This window comes from Aristolochia californica, unplaced genomic scaffold, assembly GCF_029961685.1.
Source record: "Aristolochia californica isolate CCGP_79_NKW_82.1479 unplaced genomic scaffold, dmAriCali1.0.hap1 SCAF_5, whole genome shotgun sequence".
Lineage (NCBI taxonomy): Eukaryota > Viridiplantae > Streptophyta > Magnoliopsida > Piperales > Aristolochiaceae > Aristolochia > Aristolochia californica.
This window is the reverse complement of record NW_027182214.1, coordinates 40,062,785-40,078,205: the sequence shown is the minus strand read 5'-3', so window position 1 is coordinate 40,078,205 and position 15,421 is coordinate 40,062,785. Positions and strand designations below refer to the sequence as shown.

General features: G+C 37.1%; 1 protein-coding gene across 5 annotated transcripts; it reads left to right on the top strand.

The window, feature by feature from the left end:
* The first annotated feature begins 7,938 nt into the window (after window positions 1–7,938).
* Window positions 7,939–14,863, top strand: LOC137965772 (uncharacterized). Of its 5 annotated transcripts, none has more exons than XR_011116156.1 (4): window positions 7,939–8,074; window positions 8,173–12,760; window positions 12,860–12,941; window positions 14,652–14,863. XR_011116156.1 is itself a non-coding variant. In XM_068812114.1 (3 exons), exons 2-3 carry the CDS (start codon window positions 8,188–8,190, stop codon window positions 12,883–12,885), a joined length of 4,599 nt encoding a protein of 1,532 aa, XP_068668215.1. In that variant the 5' UTR covers window positions 7,939–8,054; window positions 8,173–8,187; the 3' UTR covers window positions 12,886–13,230. The 5 variants fall into 5 exon arrangements, 2 of the variants coding, with proteins under 2 accessions (XP_068668215.1, XP_068668214.1); XR_011116157.1 differs by having other exon boundaries at window positions 14,642–14,863; XR_011116155.1 differs by lacking the exon at window positions 14,652–14,863 and adding an exon at window positions 13,908–14,630.
* Window positions 14,864–15,421: the final 558 nt, after the last annotated feature.

Here is a 15,421-nt window from a genome sequence, read left to right as displayed (position 1 = left end):
TTTTTCAACTAATTTAGTTTTGTGTTTGAGTTAATTTAAATTTTTGTGCGTAATTTGTGTTGATTGTGGCCAAATTAATTCCAACCCTGAAGATTAATTTTGAAATGTGTTAGAATGTTGTTGAATATGTTTGAAGTGCTATGGAATGTTTATGTCATGTGGTGAGGAGATTTTGGAGTTATAAATATCCACCACATGGTCCAATTCAAACAAGGCTGAGTCGCCTACACGGGCGTCCATTAGCCAACGAAACCCGACCCCCATCAATGACGATGTACGGTTCGTAGTGACTGCGAAGTCATATGGGGCTCTACCAGGGGTGTTCGGTGAATTTGGACTTCATGAGTTTGTTTTTGCATTGTTCTAGTCATTTGCAATGAAATTAGTTAGATTAATTTTGAAATGTGTTAGAATGTTGTTGAATATGTTTGAAGTGCTATGGAATGTTTATGTCATGTGGTGAGGAGATTTTGGAGTTATAAATATCCACCACATGGTCCAATTCAAACAAGGCTGAGTCGCCTACACGGGCGTCCATTAGCCAACGAAACCCGACCCCCATCAATGACGATGTACAGTTCGTAGTGACTGCGAAGTCATATGGGGCTCTACCAGGGGTGTTCGGTGAATTTGGACTTCATGAGTTTGTTTTTGCATTGTTCTAGTCATTTGCAATGAAATTAGTTAGATTACTTTTGAAATGTGTTAGAATGTTGTTGAATATGTTTGAAGTGCTATGGAATGTTTATGTCATGTGGTGAGGAGATTTTGAAGTTATAAATATCCACCACATGGTCCAATTCAAACAAGGCTGAGTCGCCTACACGGGCATCCATTAGCCAACGAAACCTGACCCCCATCAATGACGATGTACGGTTTGTAGTGACTGCGAAGTCATATGGGGCTCTACCAGGGGTGTTCGGTGAATTTGGACTTCATGAGTTTGTTTTTGCATTGTTCTAGTCATTTGCAATGAAATTAGTTAGATTACTTTTGAAATGTGTTAGAATGTTGTTGAATATATTTGAAGTGCTATGGAATGTTTATGTCATGTGGTGAGGAGATTTTGGAGTTATAAATATCCACCACATGGTCTAATTCAAACAAGGTTGAGTCGCCTACACGGGCGTCCATTAGCCAACGAAACCCGACCCCCATCAATGACGATGTACGGTTCGTAGTGACTGCGAAGTCATATGGGGCTCTACCAGGGGTGTTCAGTGAATTTGGACTTCATGAGTTTGTTTTTGCATTGTTCTAGTCATTTGCAATGAAATTAGTTAGATTAATTTTGAAATGTGTTAGAATGTTGTTGAATATGTTTGAAGTGCTATGGAATGTTTATGTCATGTGGTGAGGAGATTTTGGAGTTATAAATATCCACCACATGGTCCAATTCAAACAAGGCTGAGTCGCCTACACGGGCGTCCATTAGCCAACGAAACCCGACTCCCATCAATGACGATGTACGGTTCGTAGTGACTGCGAAGTCATATGGGGCTCTACCAGGGGTGTTCGGTGAATTTGGACTTCATGAGTTTGTTTTTGCATTGTTCTAGTCATTTGCAATGAAATTAGTTAGATTACTTTTGAAATATTTTAGAATGTGGTTGAATATGTTTGAAGTGCTATGGAATGTTTATGTCATGTGGTGAGGAGATTTTGGAGTTATAAATATCCACCACATGGTATTTTGTTATTTGTTGGTTGTGTTTCTATGTGTCTCTAGTTACTACGACGAGTAATGGTTGTCTGATAAAAAAAATTTCTATGACGACCATCTCGGATTTAGATTATAAATGGCTGGAAGAAGACAACAAACTCCTCGATCATATGACATTTGGACCTTCGATGATGACAACAAAATGCTCGATCTGTTGGTTGAGCAAGTCAATATGGGGAATAGGATGCCTAATGGGGTTTGGAAGCATGAAGTATATTTGGACTGTGTCAATAGGTTCAATGAAGACACAACTAATAAAAAAACTGTTGAGCAGCTCAAGAATCGAACAAGATCATGGAAGAAAACTTACCAAACAGTAACAAGTTGTCTCAACACTAGTGGGTTCGGTTGGGATGCAACCACACATCGAGTTACTGCATGTCATTCTGTATGGCAAGACTATATCAAGGTCAGTAAATTATAATTGACTGTAAAACATTTTGTATGTTTTCCGCATTACTAGAACTCTATGCCAAGTTGTCTAAATGATGTTTTATCCTTGTAGGAGCATAAAGAAGCTGAAAAGTACAGACAACAAGGCTGCCCTCTTTATGACAAATTGGCTTTGGTAGTGGGAAACTCAATAGCCATGGGGAGAACAAGTCAAACTGACGAAGACATGTGTAATGATGTCCAACATCAGGAAGAAAAAGAGCACGTGGATATGCTCGAGAATGTCGATTTAGGTAGAGAATCTCCTTCGCCATTCTTTACAGAAAATGAGTCGGCACCTGATCAGTCTCCAAGTACTAACCCGTCAAGTTCAAGTCGTCGTAGAAAGAGACCACAAATGGCCACTAATGATAGTATTATGTTCGCTGATACAATGACAAGAATTGCCACCCTATTGCAATCTCTACAAGCTAAAAATGATAAAGCCACCGGAGAAAATTGGTATGAAGCACTCACAGAAATCCCGGACCTATCAGTAGAGATGAAGTTTCGCGCTCCTATATTGTTAGATACACCAATGAAGAAGGACATGTTTATGAAGCTGCCAGTGGAAGAGCGAATTAATTGGCTTAAATATTGTGCTGGTGAAATGGAGTCAATACTTTGAAGTACATTATGTATTTTGGGACGATTGTTTTGAAGTTTAATTATGTTTTTTTAATTATGACTTTGTAAGACGTATCATTGATAGATTATGAATTTTATTATGGTTAAGATTTGGGTTTTCATGATTGTCGTGTTCTTATTGTGTGGATGAATGTTGTGGGTGTGTGATTGGAGATGATTTTATATAGGTGTGATTAAAAATAGGATATGATTGAAGAACATGGTATGTTTTTGTGTTGATGATATTATGAAGAAACAAGAATTATTGTTGAAGTCGTTATTATGGTTGTGGTGATTGTATTTGCAGGTTTCCATGGAAGACGAAAATAGGAATACAATAATGATTTTATTGACATGTCTTATGTACATGATGGGAATATACTATATGAACCATAGGTCTAGACGTACATTACGTCCTCGTGGGATAGGTGGTCCGATTTATTTACAAAAGGCATTAGCGAAATCACCTGTTAAATTTCGAAAAGTTTACAGGATGAATCAAATTGTGTTTAAAAAAATGGCAGAGATACTTTATAGCAAAGGGTTTTTATCACCTACAAAGACCATCTCAGTGGAAGAACAACTTGCATATTTTCTCTTAACTGTTGGTCAAGGACAAGCGTATAGTGTCACACCAGAGATGTTTAATAGATCAAACTGGACTATAAGTAGGTATTTCAATAAGGTGTTGAATGCTATTATCAAACTTCAGCCTGATTACATCAAACGGCCTTCGGAACGGACTCACTCGAAGATTTTAAACAATCCAATGTTTAATCTGTATTTTAAGGTAACATCACTTGACATATAATGAACAATTTTAGATTAATATTTAGAGTTACTTGTATTAATTGAAATGATATAATTAGGATTGTATTGGGGCTATTGATGGAACTCATATCAAAGCAAACATCCAACTTGAAGAACAACAAAGGTTCTGGAACAGAAAAGGCTATCTCTCACAAAATGTGATGGCATCATGTACATTTGATATGCAATTCACTTATGTACTTGTTGGATGGGAGGGATCAGCAGCTGATTCCCATGTATTGAAGGACGCATTGACTCGCCGAAATAGAATTTGTGTACCTGAAGGTAAATAATATATTGTTATTTAATATTTTTTTATTTTTTTCAATTATCTTATGTGAAAAATATTTTGTATTGTAGGTAAATATTATCTAGTCGATGCTGGTTATGCAAATATGTCAGGATTTTTGGCTCCATATCGAGGAACTCGTTATCATCTACAAGAATTTGGAGACAACCTTCCTAGAAATGATAAAGAGTTATTCAACCGAAGGCACTCATCTTTGAGAAATACTATTGAACGAACTTTTGGTGCTTTAAAAGCTCGATTCCAAATGTTGAAAGTTGCTCCTCCCTTTTCTTATAAGATCCAGATGAAAATTGTAATAGCTTGTTGCATATTACACAATTATATACGTAAAGAGGATTACAATGATATGTTTGAATTGGAAGATGATGATTCTGATGATGAGGTAGTGGAGGAGGTGATGAGGTCCGATTAGTTGGTGAAAATTTGGATGGAGATAGCGATGATAGCGATGATCTTGGGGATGAAGGCAACCTATCAACAACAATGCGGAGGTGTCGTGCATTAGAATCCACTAGAGTTGCACAATTTCGAGATGCCATAGCAACTAGCATGTGGAGTGATTATTAGTGGTTGTACTTTATTGCATTTGAACATGTATGTTGTCGTTCGTATCTACTAAACTAGTCAGTTGATGATGTTAAACGCACAAACTCTAATTATATTGGTTGTTGTCATTTTATACCATTTTGTTTTAATTTTATTTATTAAGTATTTTTATACTATATAGTATGTTATTACAAAATAATTTATTTATTAATTATATTCATTTATGTTATTTTTAACTGTTTTATGTAATTTAAATAATTTATTCTACTCACACGTAATTAGTTTAATAATTAATAATAAAATGTAATAATTAATTGGTTTAATTATGCAATTTCTATAATTAATTAAACAATTTGGTTTATTTATTATATTCCCTTATGTTATTTTTTATTTTTTATTAATTTTAAATAATTTATTCTAATCCCACGTAATTAGTATAATAATTTATAATAAAATGTAATCATTAATTGGTTTTATTATGAAATTGCTATAATTAATTAAAAAATTAGGTTTATTTATTATATTCCCTTATGTTATATTTAAATTTTTATTAATTTTAAATAATCTATTCTAATCACACATAATTAGTATAATAATTTATAATAAATTGTAATCATTAATTGGTTTAATTATGCAATTGCTATAATTAATTAAACACCTAGGTTTATTTATTATATTCCCTTATGTTATTTTTAAATTTTTATTAATTTTAAATAATTTATTCTAATCCCACGTAATTAGTATAATAATTTATAATAAAATGTAATCGTTAATTGGTTTAATTATGAATTTGCTATAATTAATTAAACAATTAGGTTTATTTATTATATTCCCTTATGTTATATTTAAATTTTTATTAATTTTAAATAATTTATTCTAATCACACATAATTAGTATAATTATATATAATAAATTGTAATCGTTAATTGGTTTAATTATGCAATTGCTATAATTAATTAAACACCTAGGTTTATTTATTATATTCCCTTATGTTATTTTTAAATTTTTATTAATTTTAAATAATTTATTCTAATCCCACGTAATTAGTATGTTAATTTATATTAAATTTTAATCATTAATTGGTTAATTATCCAATTGCTAAAATTAATTAAACCATTATTTTTATTTATTATATTCCCTTATGCTATTTTGTAATTTTTAATAATTTTATATAATATATTCTAGTCACGTAATTAGTATATTAATTTATAATGAATTATAATCGTTAATTGGTTAATTATCCAATTGCTATAATTAATTAAACCATTAGGTTTATTTATTATATTTTCCTATGTTATTTTTAATTTTTTTATTAATTTTATATAATTTATTGTAGTCACACGTAATTATTGTTTTAATTTATAATAAACTATAATCATTTATCTAGAAAAGGACACTGAAATCTGTTTTCCAAGCACTAACACTGGAATCTGTTTTCCAGCCACTTCAACTGGCCTGGACTAACACCCAAACATGACTTGAAGTGGAAACAATTCATCTCACTTCAATTCAGGGGGGGTTAGTCAACTTGAAGGACAAGATGATCTTCAACCACATAACGCCCTTCTCCACTTGAAGTCGTTAGTGGAGCGCAGATGAAGCTTCATCTCGATGCAGGGGATGAAGGGGCCCTTCATCTCCACGGTTTAATTTCAATCATGTGGAAGAAGGCCCTTTTTGATCTTCTTCGAATTGAAGGACGGGCGACGCCCTCGGCCTCGCTCTCTCTCCTCGCACCCCCCCCCCCCCCCATCGTGCGTCGTTTTTTCTTTTTTCTTCCTCTCTCCCGCACTGCCTTCCCCACCGCCGTTCGCCGGGCCAATAGCTTTCGCCGCGCCACCGTCGTCCACCGCCGTCCACTGCCATCCACCAACCGAGAACAAACCCGAGGAGAGCTCGAGAGAGTCTCCGTCGAGGTGAGTTCGACAGTAGTCGCTCGCCAGGCCGAGAAGAGATCCGAGAGGCCTTCTCCGGTGCAACTTTCGCTTTCCGACCATCCTCCGGCGTCGGTTACGTATTTTCGACTAGTCCCGGAGCTATTCCGACTCCAACCGAGACTCGAGAGAGCTGGTTGGAGAACGTCAGCTCTGTTTCGCTCTTCGTCGGACGTTACCTCCGTCCGTCGGCTTCTAACCGTTGTCGCCGGCGTCGTCTCTACCTCCCGCCACTCACTATTGCTACCAGACGCCACCAATTTCCGGAAATTGCAGCACCCATGAGAACGAGTTGCTGCCCGAGCGAGAGGAGGAAGAAGGGGAGTAATTCGTCATTATTGAATTTAATTTTTCATATAGTTTGAACTTAGGTTTTGAATGTTAATTGAATCTGATTTGATAATTAAGGTTTATTTTCTTGATATTTGATTAAATTAGCTAATTAGGGTAAGATTATAATTGAGGTTGGATTTTGGTATTTTAATCCGATTTCTGTCTTTAACTCTAGGCGCCCGAGAGGGGCTAGACGCAAGGATTGAGAATCCAGATTCGTGGTTACGTGGCGCTCGAGAGAGAGGCACGAATCACGGTAAAATCCAAAGTTGATAATTTTAGCATCATCACAATAGGAAATTGATTCTCTGCATTCTATTGTAATCCGATCTTTGTCATTAACTCTAGGCGCCCGAGAGGGGCTAGACGCAAGGATTGAGAATCCGGATTCGTGGTTACGTGGCGCTCGAGAGAGGCACGAATCACGGTAAAATCCAGAGTTGACATTTCCTGTTGTGCAAGTAGTTAATTAAATTATTGCTTGACAATTTAGGAAGTAGTTAATTAAATTATTGCTTGATAATTTAGGATATAATTAGTGTTTAGTTCAGATTAATTCATCATATTTGGTTAGGCTAGTTGACTGAAGAATACACAAAATTCAATCCTCCCTGGTAAATAAAATATAATTAAAGTATGCATTTGATTAATATATCATCATTAATTATGTCAAAATATATTATTAATTAATACAATACAAATCTATCTTATGTTATTAATATAATATTTTTTATTCATTAATAAGAATTTTTTTATTCACTCTATTGTATTAGTGATTTAATAGTGGTAATTAAAATATTGTTAACTCAGACACTTTGGTTTAATTAGTTCATTTTTATAATTATTAAAATCAATAATTTTAAATTTCTATAAGATGAAGATGAAGATGAAGTTGTCTTGACTAACACCCTATTTCAAAGATTTAGAAGATGAAGTTGTCTTGACTAACACCCATTTCGAAGATGAAGATCATGTAGATACATAAGATGAAGATGAAGATGAAGATCAAATTTTCATTTTATTGACTAACCCCCCCTCAATTTTCCACTTCATTTCCACTTAATTGGGGACTAACCCCCCCTATATGTTTCGTTCGCCTTGTCTCATCGTCTTCTCACTAGATACTCTTTGCGTTGTATTTCATGGGCGAAGGAAAACCGATCATCCATTAAGAGCATCTAAATAAAGTATAAAGAACATAACAAGAAAAGAAAACGAAGGAAACGAGGACCTTCAGCACGGTGCATGATTCTTGAGGGCGAAAGGAGATTGCATTTTCGTCTGTTTGCGGGAGCGCGAGCAACCCAGCCCTGGGCTCTTCTTCCCTCTAGATTTGCTTGTATGTATTGAATTGGAAAGGTACATAAAATTTCCTTTTTGTTCTTCTTCTGAATCTCGTGTCTGAGTATCCATTTTGCTGACCCTAGGGTTTTCTTTTCCTTGTTTTTTTAACCTAGGGTTCGTTGTAATTCATGGCATCCAATTTTACCTTGAAGGAGGCTGTCGATCTTAATACCCAAACCCTCGCCGAGTCGTCTACTATTGATGATGATGTTCCTACCGAAAAGAATGATTCGATGGCTAGCCCTTCGCTGGAACCAGCGGAGTGCGTGGATGGAGGGGAAGATCAACATATGGTGCTAAATGGTGGTATTGAGGTGAAAGAAGAGTGTTTGGATGAGAAGGGCATTGACTGTGTATCGGAGCGCGACGATGAGGCGAAAGCGGAGACATGTAAATTGAAAAAGGATTTAGAAGCGGTGATCAGGACGGACAATAGTGAATTGTGTGAGATAGCATCTAATGTAAATTCTCATATTTTAGGTGATCTGGGCTCGAATAATCCTATACTGGTTGACTCGAGCTCAAAAAGCGAAGCTGTTTCATCGAGTGCTTCAGGGTCTCTTCCTGTAGGTCATGAGAGTCGGGTTATAGAAGCTCAGGACTCCCAAACATCCCACGTCGAAAACATGGGCGCTAGTATTGAAAATCTGGATCGATCTGGTGCCTTGCAAGCTGGACTCGTCTACCCTGTTAGTTCTGATGAAAATGCTGAGGAGAAGATTCCTGGGACTAATCAAGAGAATAACTCGAAAGATGTGATGGTGGATTCCTACTCACTTGTGGAAGTTCCTGTAGAACACTACTCATTGCCAAATGAGGATGCTGGTCCTGCTCATCTTGTTGTATCTTCTCTGGATCCTGCAATCATCGGAGTTCAAGAATCTTCACAAGAGGAGGATGAAAATATGGGTGCCTGTAGTTATAACTCTGATGAATATGCTGAGTTTAACTCTGAAGATAGAGATCCTGCAATGACTGGTATTGAGTACTATAATCATATGTCAGGTGGTTTAGTTGTAGACTTGGGTGCATCTTTTGCTGCCAGGGAAAATTATGGTACTGTAACTGAATATGTTGGAGCTATTGAAGATGAAAACATGGAATCTGAATACTCAGAAACGGAAGAGATGCAAACACTGGAGAATGATATCATGTTTACCGATGAGAACCATGCTAGATACCCTCTACCCCAGTTAAGAGAGTCCAACTTTTCAGTTTCTGATTTGGTATGGGGTAAAGTGAGGAGCCACCCATGGTGGCCTGCTCAGATATTTGACCCTTCTGATGCATCTGAAATAGCAATAAAACACAAAAAGAGAGATAACTACTTGGTGGCATATTTTGGGGATCATACATTTGCTTGGAATGAGGCTTCACGCCTAAGACCTTTCTGCACCCATTTTACACAGATGGAGAAGCAGAGCACCTTGGCTGCTTTTCTTAATGCAGTGGATTGTGCCCTGGAGGAAATTTCTAGAAGAGTGGAGTTTGGTTTGGCTTGTTATTGTATACCAGATGAAGTTTACAATAGAATCAAAGCCCAAGTTATGGATAACACTGGGATAAGGGAAGGTGCAAGTGTTGCAGATAGTGCTTACGGTTCTCTTAATATGACAGCTCTGGAACCTGATAAACTTGTCCAGTATATCAAGGATCTAGCTGTTCTTCCATCTGGAGGAGCTGATAGACTTGAGCTGACAGTTGCTAAAGCTCAGCTGCTTTCTTTTTACCGCTCAAAGGGCTATCCTAAACTGCCGGAATTTAAAATACACCGTATGTTGTTGGAGAATGAAGAAAAAAATTTGCCTCCTGAGAGGAAATCTGGTAATGATGTTACAGTGGATCACATGACCCTGTCATACAAAAAGTCAAAAAACCGAGATGGATCATCTCGCAAACGAAAGAGTCAAATCTTAGAGGATGGGATTGGCAGCAGCAAGAAACAAAGGAGTTTGGCTGATCTGTTGGAAGAGAAGATATCCACATCACTTGAGAATGGTGGAAAGCATTTTAAGACAACTCAACCTGTGTCTACAAAGTCAGGTCGAGGTAGGAAGAGAAAGATATCATCGATGATTGATATCGGCCAGATTGAGTCACCAACTGCTAAGAAATCATTCAATGTTGGTGAGTGCATCCGTAGAGTAGCCAGCCAGCTTACTGGGTCTTCTCCTATCCTTAAAAGTAATCAGGAGAAATATCAAAAGGGTGGGGTTAAGTTAGATAGAGGCAGAGATAAAAGCATAAGCACTCGCAATTTTCCTGAGACTTCTGAGAAGATGCAAAGAAAAAATATTGGTGGCAAAATGGAGTATCCATCTCCAAATGAAATGCTCTCACAATTATGGCTTGCTGCTCGAGACCCAATGAAGGGCTATAGTTTTCTGTCTACAATACTTGGTTACTTTTCTGAATATAGAGATATGCTCTTGCAGGATAATAATCGTTTGAGGAAGCAAAAGAAAAAACCCGGTGTCGGTAAACTTGGTGGACTAAAATCAGAATCGATGGAGACTTTTAAGTTTGATGATGTGAAAGATTCATACTGGACTGACAGGATTGTGCTTAACAATGCGGGGGAATTGTTGAAGCAGTCGGAGTCAGTACTAGTCAAAGAAGGTGATGAGAACACTTCTTTGAATACAAATCATGAGTTGAAGGATGAAAAACTAGAAGAGGAATGTTCCCCAACAGCTCTGATTCTTAATTTCACAGAAGCAGGTTCTCTTCCTACAGAATCAGATTTAAAGAACATATTTAACCGATATGGTCCTTTAAAGGAATCTGAAACTGAAGTTATGAGAAAGTCCAAGCGAGCTAAAGTGGTCTTCAAGCGACAAGCAGATGCTGAGGTTGCCTTCAGTAGTGCAGGAAAATTTAGCATTTTTGGTCCAGCACTTGCTAGTTATCGTCTTAGGTATTTGACTTCCCCCACTAAATCTAATCATGCTTCAACAACGTCAAGCAGAAAAGATGCAACGACTCTGAAGGATTGCATACAAACATCTGAGCTGGCTAAGACCCAAACAGCAGAATGCAGGGATGAGCCTCCTTTATTGGAGGGAAGCAACCCAACATCTCAGTTGTCTGAAAATGATAAGATTGAAATGGAACAGGAAAGCCAACTATCAAGTGAGGAAAATAGCAGCTTGATGCTGAAACAAACTGAAAAACATCCAGCGGAAATAGCATGCAGGGCTGATGTGACTTCCGTTGAGGAGCACAGTACAAAGTGTGAATTTCGTGGAGATAGTGATCTACAAGAAGCAGGTGATTTTCAAACTCCATCCAAGGAGGAAAGTGAGAAGAAGCGCCTACTGTCTGACGATGTAAACCAAGTGGAGCACATAGGTGAACTTCCTTCCACTGATGGTTGCAACCAAATATCTCAATTGCCTGAGAACGATGCCACCTGGCAGGAAGGTGTGGTTGAGCTTTGTTCAATAGAGGGAAGAGGTCCAATGTGTACACCACCTCAAAATGTTGAGGGCCAAATAGAATGCAGGGCTGAGGTTAGTACCAGCAAGATATCCCAATCACCCATGGAGGATGTGAACGTGATTGAATATGGTGAACCTTGTTCCATGGAAGGAAACGACGAACTAACTGAACTACCTAACAACGTGGAGTTGCAAACAGAAAATGTTACTGTGCATATTTGCGGAGAGGAGATTGACAAAGCTCTTGACCTGCATGAGAAGGTAGGGAACCAAATAGAATCTGGGTGTCAACATCATCACTTGGAAGGTACTATTGAGATCTACCAATGTTCTGGGATGGATTTGAACCAGATTGAATTTGGAGGCAAATTCTGCACCGAGGAAGGGGACACTCAATTGATTGATCAAACTAAAAATGTGCAGTTGCAAAAAATAGGTGTCAGTGAACTTCATTGTACAGAGGGTACTCACCTGGTATCCGAGCTGCACAAGAAGGATGGGCCCCAAATAGCAAGTGGACCTGAAGTTTGCTCTAGAGAAGGTAAGAGTGAGGTATCCCACTCACTCAAGAAGGATATAAACCAGATTGAATGTCAGGGTGAGATTTGCTCCCAGGAAGGATGCAATCAATTGACTGACCTGCCTACATGCAGAGACAGTGACAAGCAAGTGTCCGAGCTGCATGATGAGGAGGTGAACCACACAGAATTTATATCTGAATCTCATACTTTAGAAATTGGCTACTCCATGTCTGCAGTGCCCGAAGATGTTGAGATGCATGGAGAATGTGCTGGAGAACTTCCACCAGAGAAGGGGATCGACCAGGTTTTGCATCTACCTGGAGCAGAACAAGCTTCTGTGGAGGACAGCAACCAGATGTCTGAAATACCCCAAAAGTTTCATATGCAAACAGAATCTTTGAGTCAATCTGATTCTGATTCTGTGAAGGCCTGCAGCTTGATGTCTGAACTGCCCAAAAAGGGAGATGTGCAAGCAGAATCTGTGACTAAATTTGTTTCTGAGGGTGGGTGTCAAACATCTGAACCATGCAGAAAGGGTGAATTGCAAAGAAAATCTGTGTCTGAACTTCCTTCCATGGGGGGCGGTCATCAGGTTACCGTAGCGGCTGTGAATGATGTGCAAAGAATGGAATCTGGATCTTCAGTTTCTTCTGTGCAAATCCATTTAGAGGGTAGGGACCAGATGCCACTACTGCTAGGTAAAGATGAAACTTCAACAGATTGTGGATATCAAGTTCCAGGTATTTCATCTTATTTGTTTTTTCACAGATCGTAGTGGGAAAGCTTCCTCTGTTTTATTCTTCTACTTCATACTGTTATATTTTGTTCTATTTTTGCAGAAAGACAAGGCTCAGATACTGTGTAAGGTGAAGAAGGAGCCAGCTGAGTATGCATAGGATGTATGTATCATTGATGAAGAAGGTAAGAAGAATTCCTGTAATTGTTTTACAGACATCAGAAATTTCTTTTCTTTATGTTTTTTGGAGGATTGGAAATACCTTTTGGGTTGCCGTATTTCTTGGTTCTGAAGTGTCATCTGCTTCAGGCAGTGTATAAAGATTATACTTTGTAGTGTAGCATGCTCTGTAAGTTAGGGTATTTGTAATTTCTCTCTGAATCTGGGACTCTATGATTTGTCTTAGCTGCCATGTGCACAATATAGTTTCCCAATTTAATTGCCTCATTTCTAAAATTTTCAAAATTTGTCCAACTCTAATTAGCATCTGTCTAATTCTTCGTTGTGAGTTTATTGAGATTAATTTTTGACATTATTGACTTATGTTTCACTGGTAGAGGATTTGCTAGGGGGTTAAATTTTTATATTTCAAAAAAAAAAATTTATATTTCCCCATTTCGTCATTGATATTGCTCTGATGTTGTATCTCAATCAATATTCCAATAAATACACCTGAAGGAGCGTACAGGGACGAATAAGAATAAATGTTTTTTGACTTCTTTAATAGATTATCCCCCACTTAAGGGGCTTTGATTCCTTTTCTCTCCTAATGAAACTCCGGCATTTTTTAGAAAGCATTTCTTTAAAATATTGAAAAGCATTTTTCAGAGAGAATTTTTTTAAAATATTGAAAAAATGTTTGTTATGTTTTGTTATTTGACTATTCCTTTTTTTTGTTTAATTAGCATAGTGACTTGTTTTATTTCATATCATTTTTGTTGATCTTTATTTGGTTTTTTTATAAATAAAAAAAGTATCTCTGATTTAAATGTGTGAAGGCAAACTTTATTTTGGCTTATTGGTATCAATCTCAATGAAAAGCCTAAGCGACATATTTAAGGGTTATAATGCTTCATGCGCTTGATGTACTGTGGAGCCTTGCTTGCAAATAAATTTAGTCTTACAAAGGTAAACGGGGGCGGTCTGTGCAGGCATTTTTGTACATGGCTTGATAACTGACCATTGTCCATTAGTGCATTCTGGAAAGAGGTTCTATTTTTCTCTTTTTATTTGTTTCTCTTAAATGCAATTTTTTGTACTTTTTGCTGTAAGTTATTAAGTGCAGCTGTGAAGTCACTGCTCTGTTGAAGGGACTTTTCCATAGTTTAAGGGAATGAAGGATTTCTGTATACACAAATTTTTTCTTTGCCAAGTTTCTATGCTGGCCGTTGTGACCAAAAGGTTCTATAACAGTGGAAGGCACAGGAGTGTCTAGCTTAGGTAATTAGAATTTCTCATAAACTGGCTTGTAAATAGAAATAACCTTTTGAAAAAATTAATTAGAAAATAAAATATAACAAGTAACCTAAAGTTTTACATTTAGGATTAGGGTGCTAAATAATTGCAGTAGAATGGCTTAATACTTATTCATGAATATGTGCAGTATTCTGGTGAAGAAATAGATGCAGTTTACTTGTAGCTCTCCTCTCAAGCTAAATCTTTACCTGCTTTTTTGGCCTGTAAGAATGCCACCTGCATTCGAGTTCCTTATCTGTTCAAATTTTTTTATTTGATTTTGATGATGAACGGTCTCCTGCACTGGTCTATATAAGTGCAACAAATGGAATTCTGTGTTTCATAAGCAGTTACTACAGTAGTGTCTACTTCCCACTCTATGTAAATGTGCACCAAATAGAATTCATCCTTGTCTCTGTGTCATAAGCAGTTTTTTGCAGCACATCCTACCTACTATCTTCTGTGAAAAGGCGAGGGAAAAAAGAGACAAGCAAGAGAATTTTAAGACCGAAAGAGTTCGCAACTTCTACCTGACTCCTGTCAAACCAAGTTCCAGATCCTTCAAGCATCTATAGTAAGCTCTATTTTATGGTGCAGATGTGTTTTCCAAGTTGGGAGCAACCTTTTTTTCTCTTGTTGTTAGAGATTTGCTCTTCGGTTCTTTGTATTTCTCTCTGTTAATATATATATATATATATATCTTTTTTTAAAAAAACTCTATTTTATGGACGTTTTTTCGGATAGAAGTGTCCATGAAGCAATATTCAACAAGTCTACTCGTTGAGTGCAATTTAGAAGTCACCATGAGAACGAACTTATAGCATCAACTGGTGCGACTGAAAAAAATTCTCTGACCGTGAATTATAGTGAATGAAACAGAAACTACGAGTGATGGCTATCGGGAAGAGGTCACCATGAGAACGAACCTATAGCATCTACTGGTGCGACTGAAAAAAATTCTCTGACCGTGAATTATAGTGTGAATGAAACAGAAACTACGAGTGATGGCTATCGGGAAGGTGATGGAATGGAGCTACGAGTGGTTAAAGTTTTCATTCGATGCAAATTTTAAAAGAAAAGTTGAGAGAATACATTTCTGGACCTTTTGTTGCATTTGTGCATGCAAAGGAAGCTGTGTTAATGAAATGAAATGTTTGATCCCATGGATTTTGCATCAGAGAGAGGAAATGGAAATTGTAAAAAAATATTT

Bases quoted from the DNA above. Each gene is read 5' to 3' on its own strand.
- LOC137965772 (XM_068812114.1), top strand. From the start codon at position 8,188: ATGGCATCCAATTTTACCTTGAAGGAGGCTGTCGATCTTAATACCCAA. The intron at 12,761-12,859 runs GTATTTCATCTT...CTATTTTTGCAG, and splicing joins TTGTGGATATCAAGTTCCAG to AAAGACAAGGCTCAGATACT.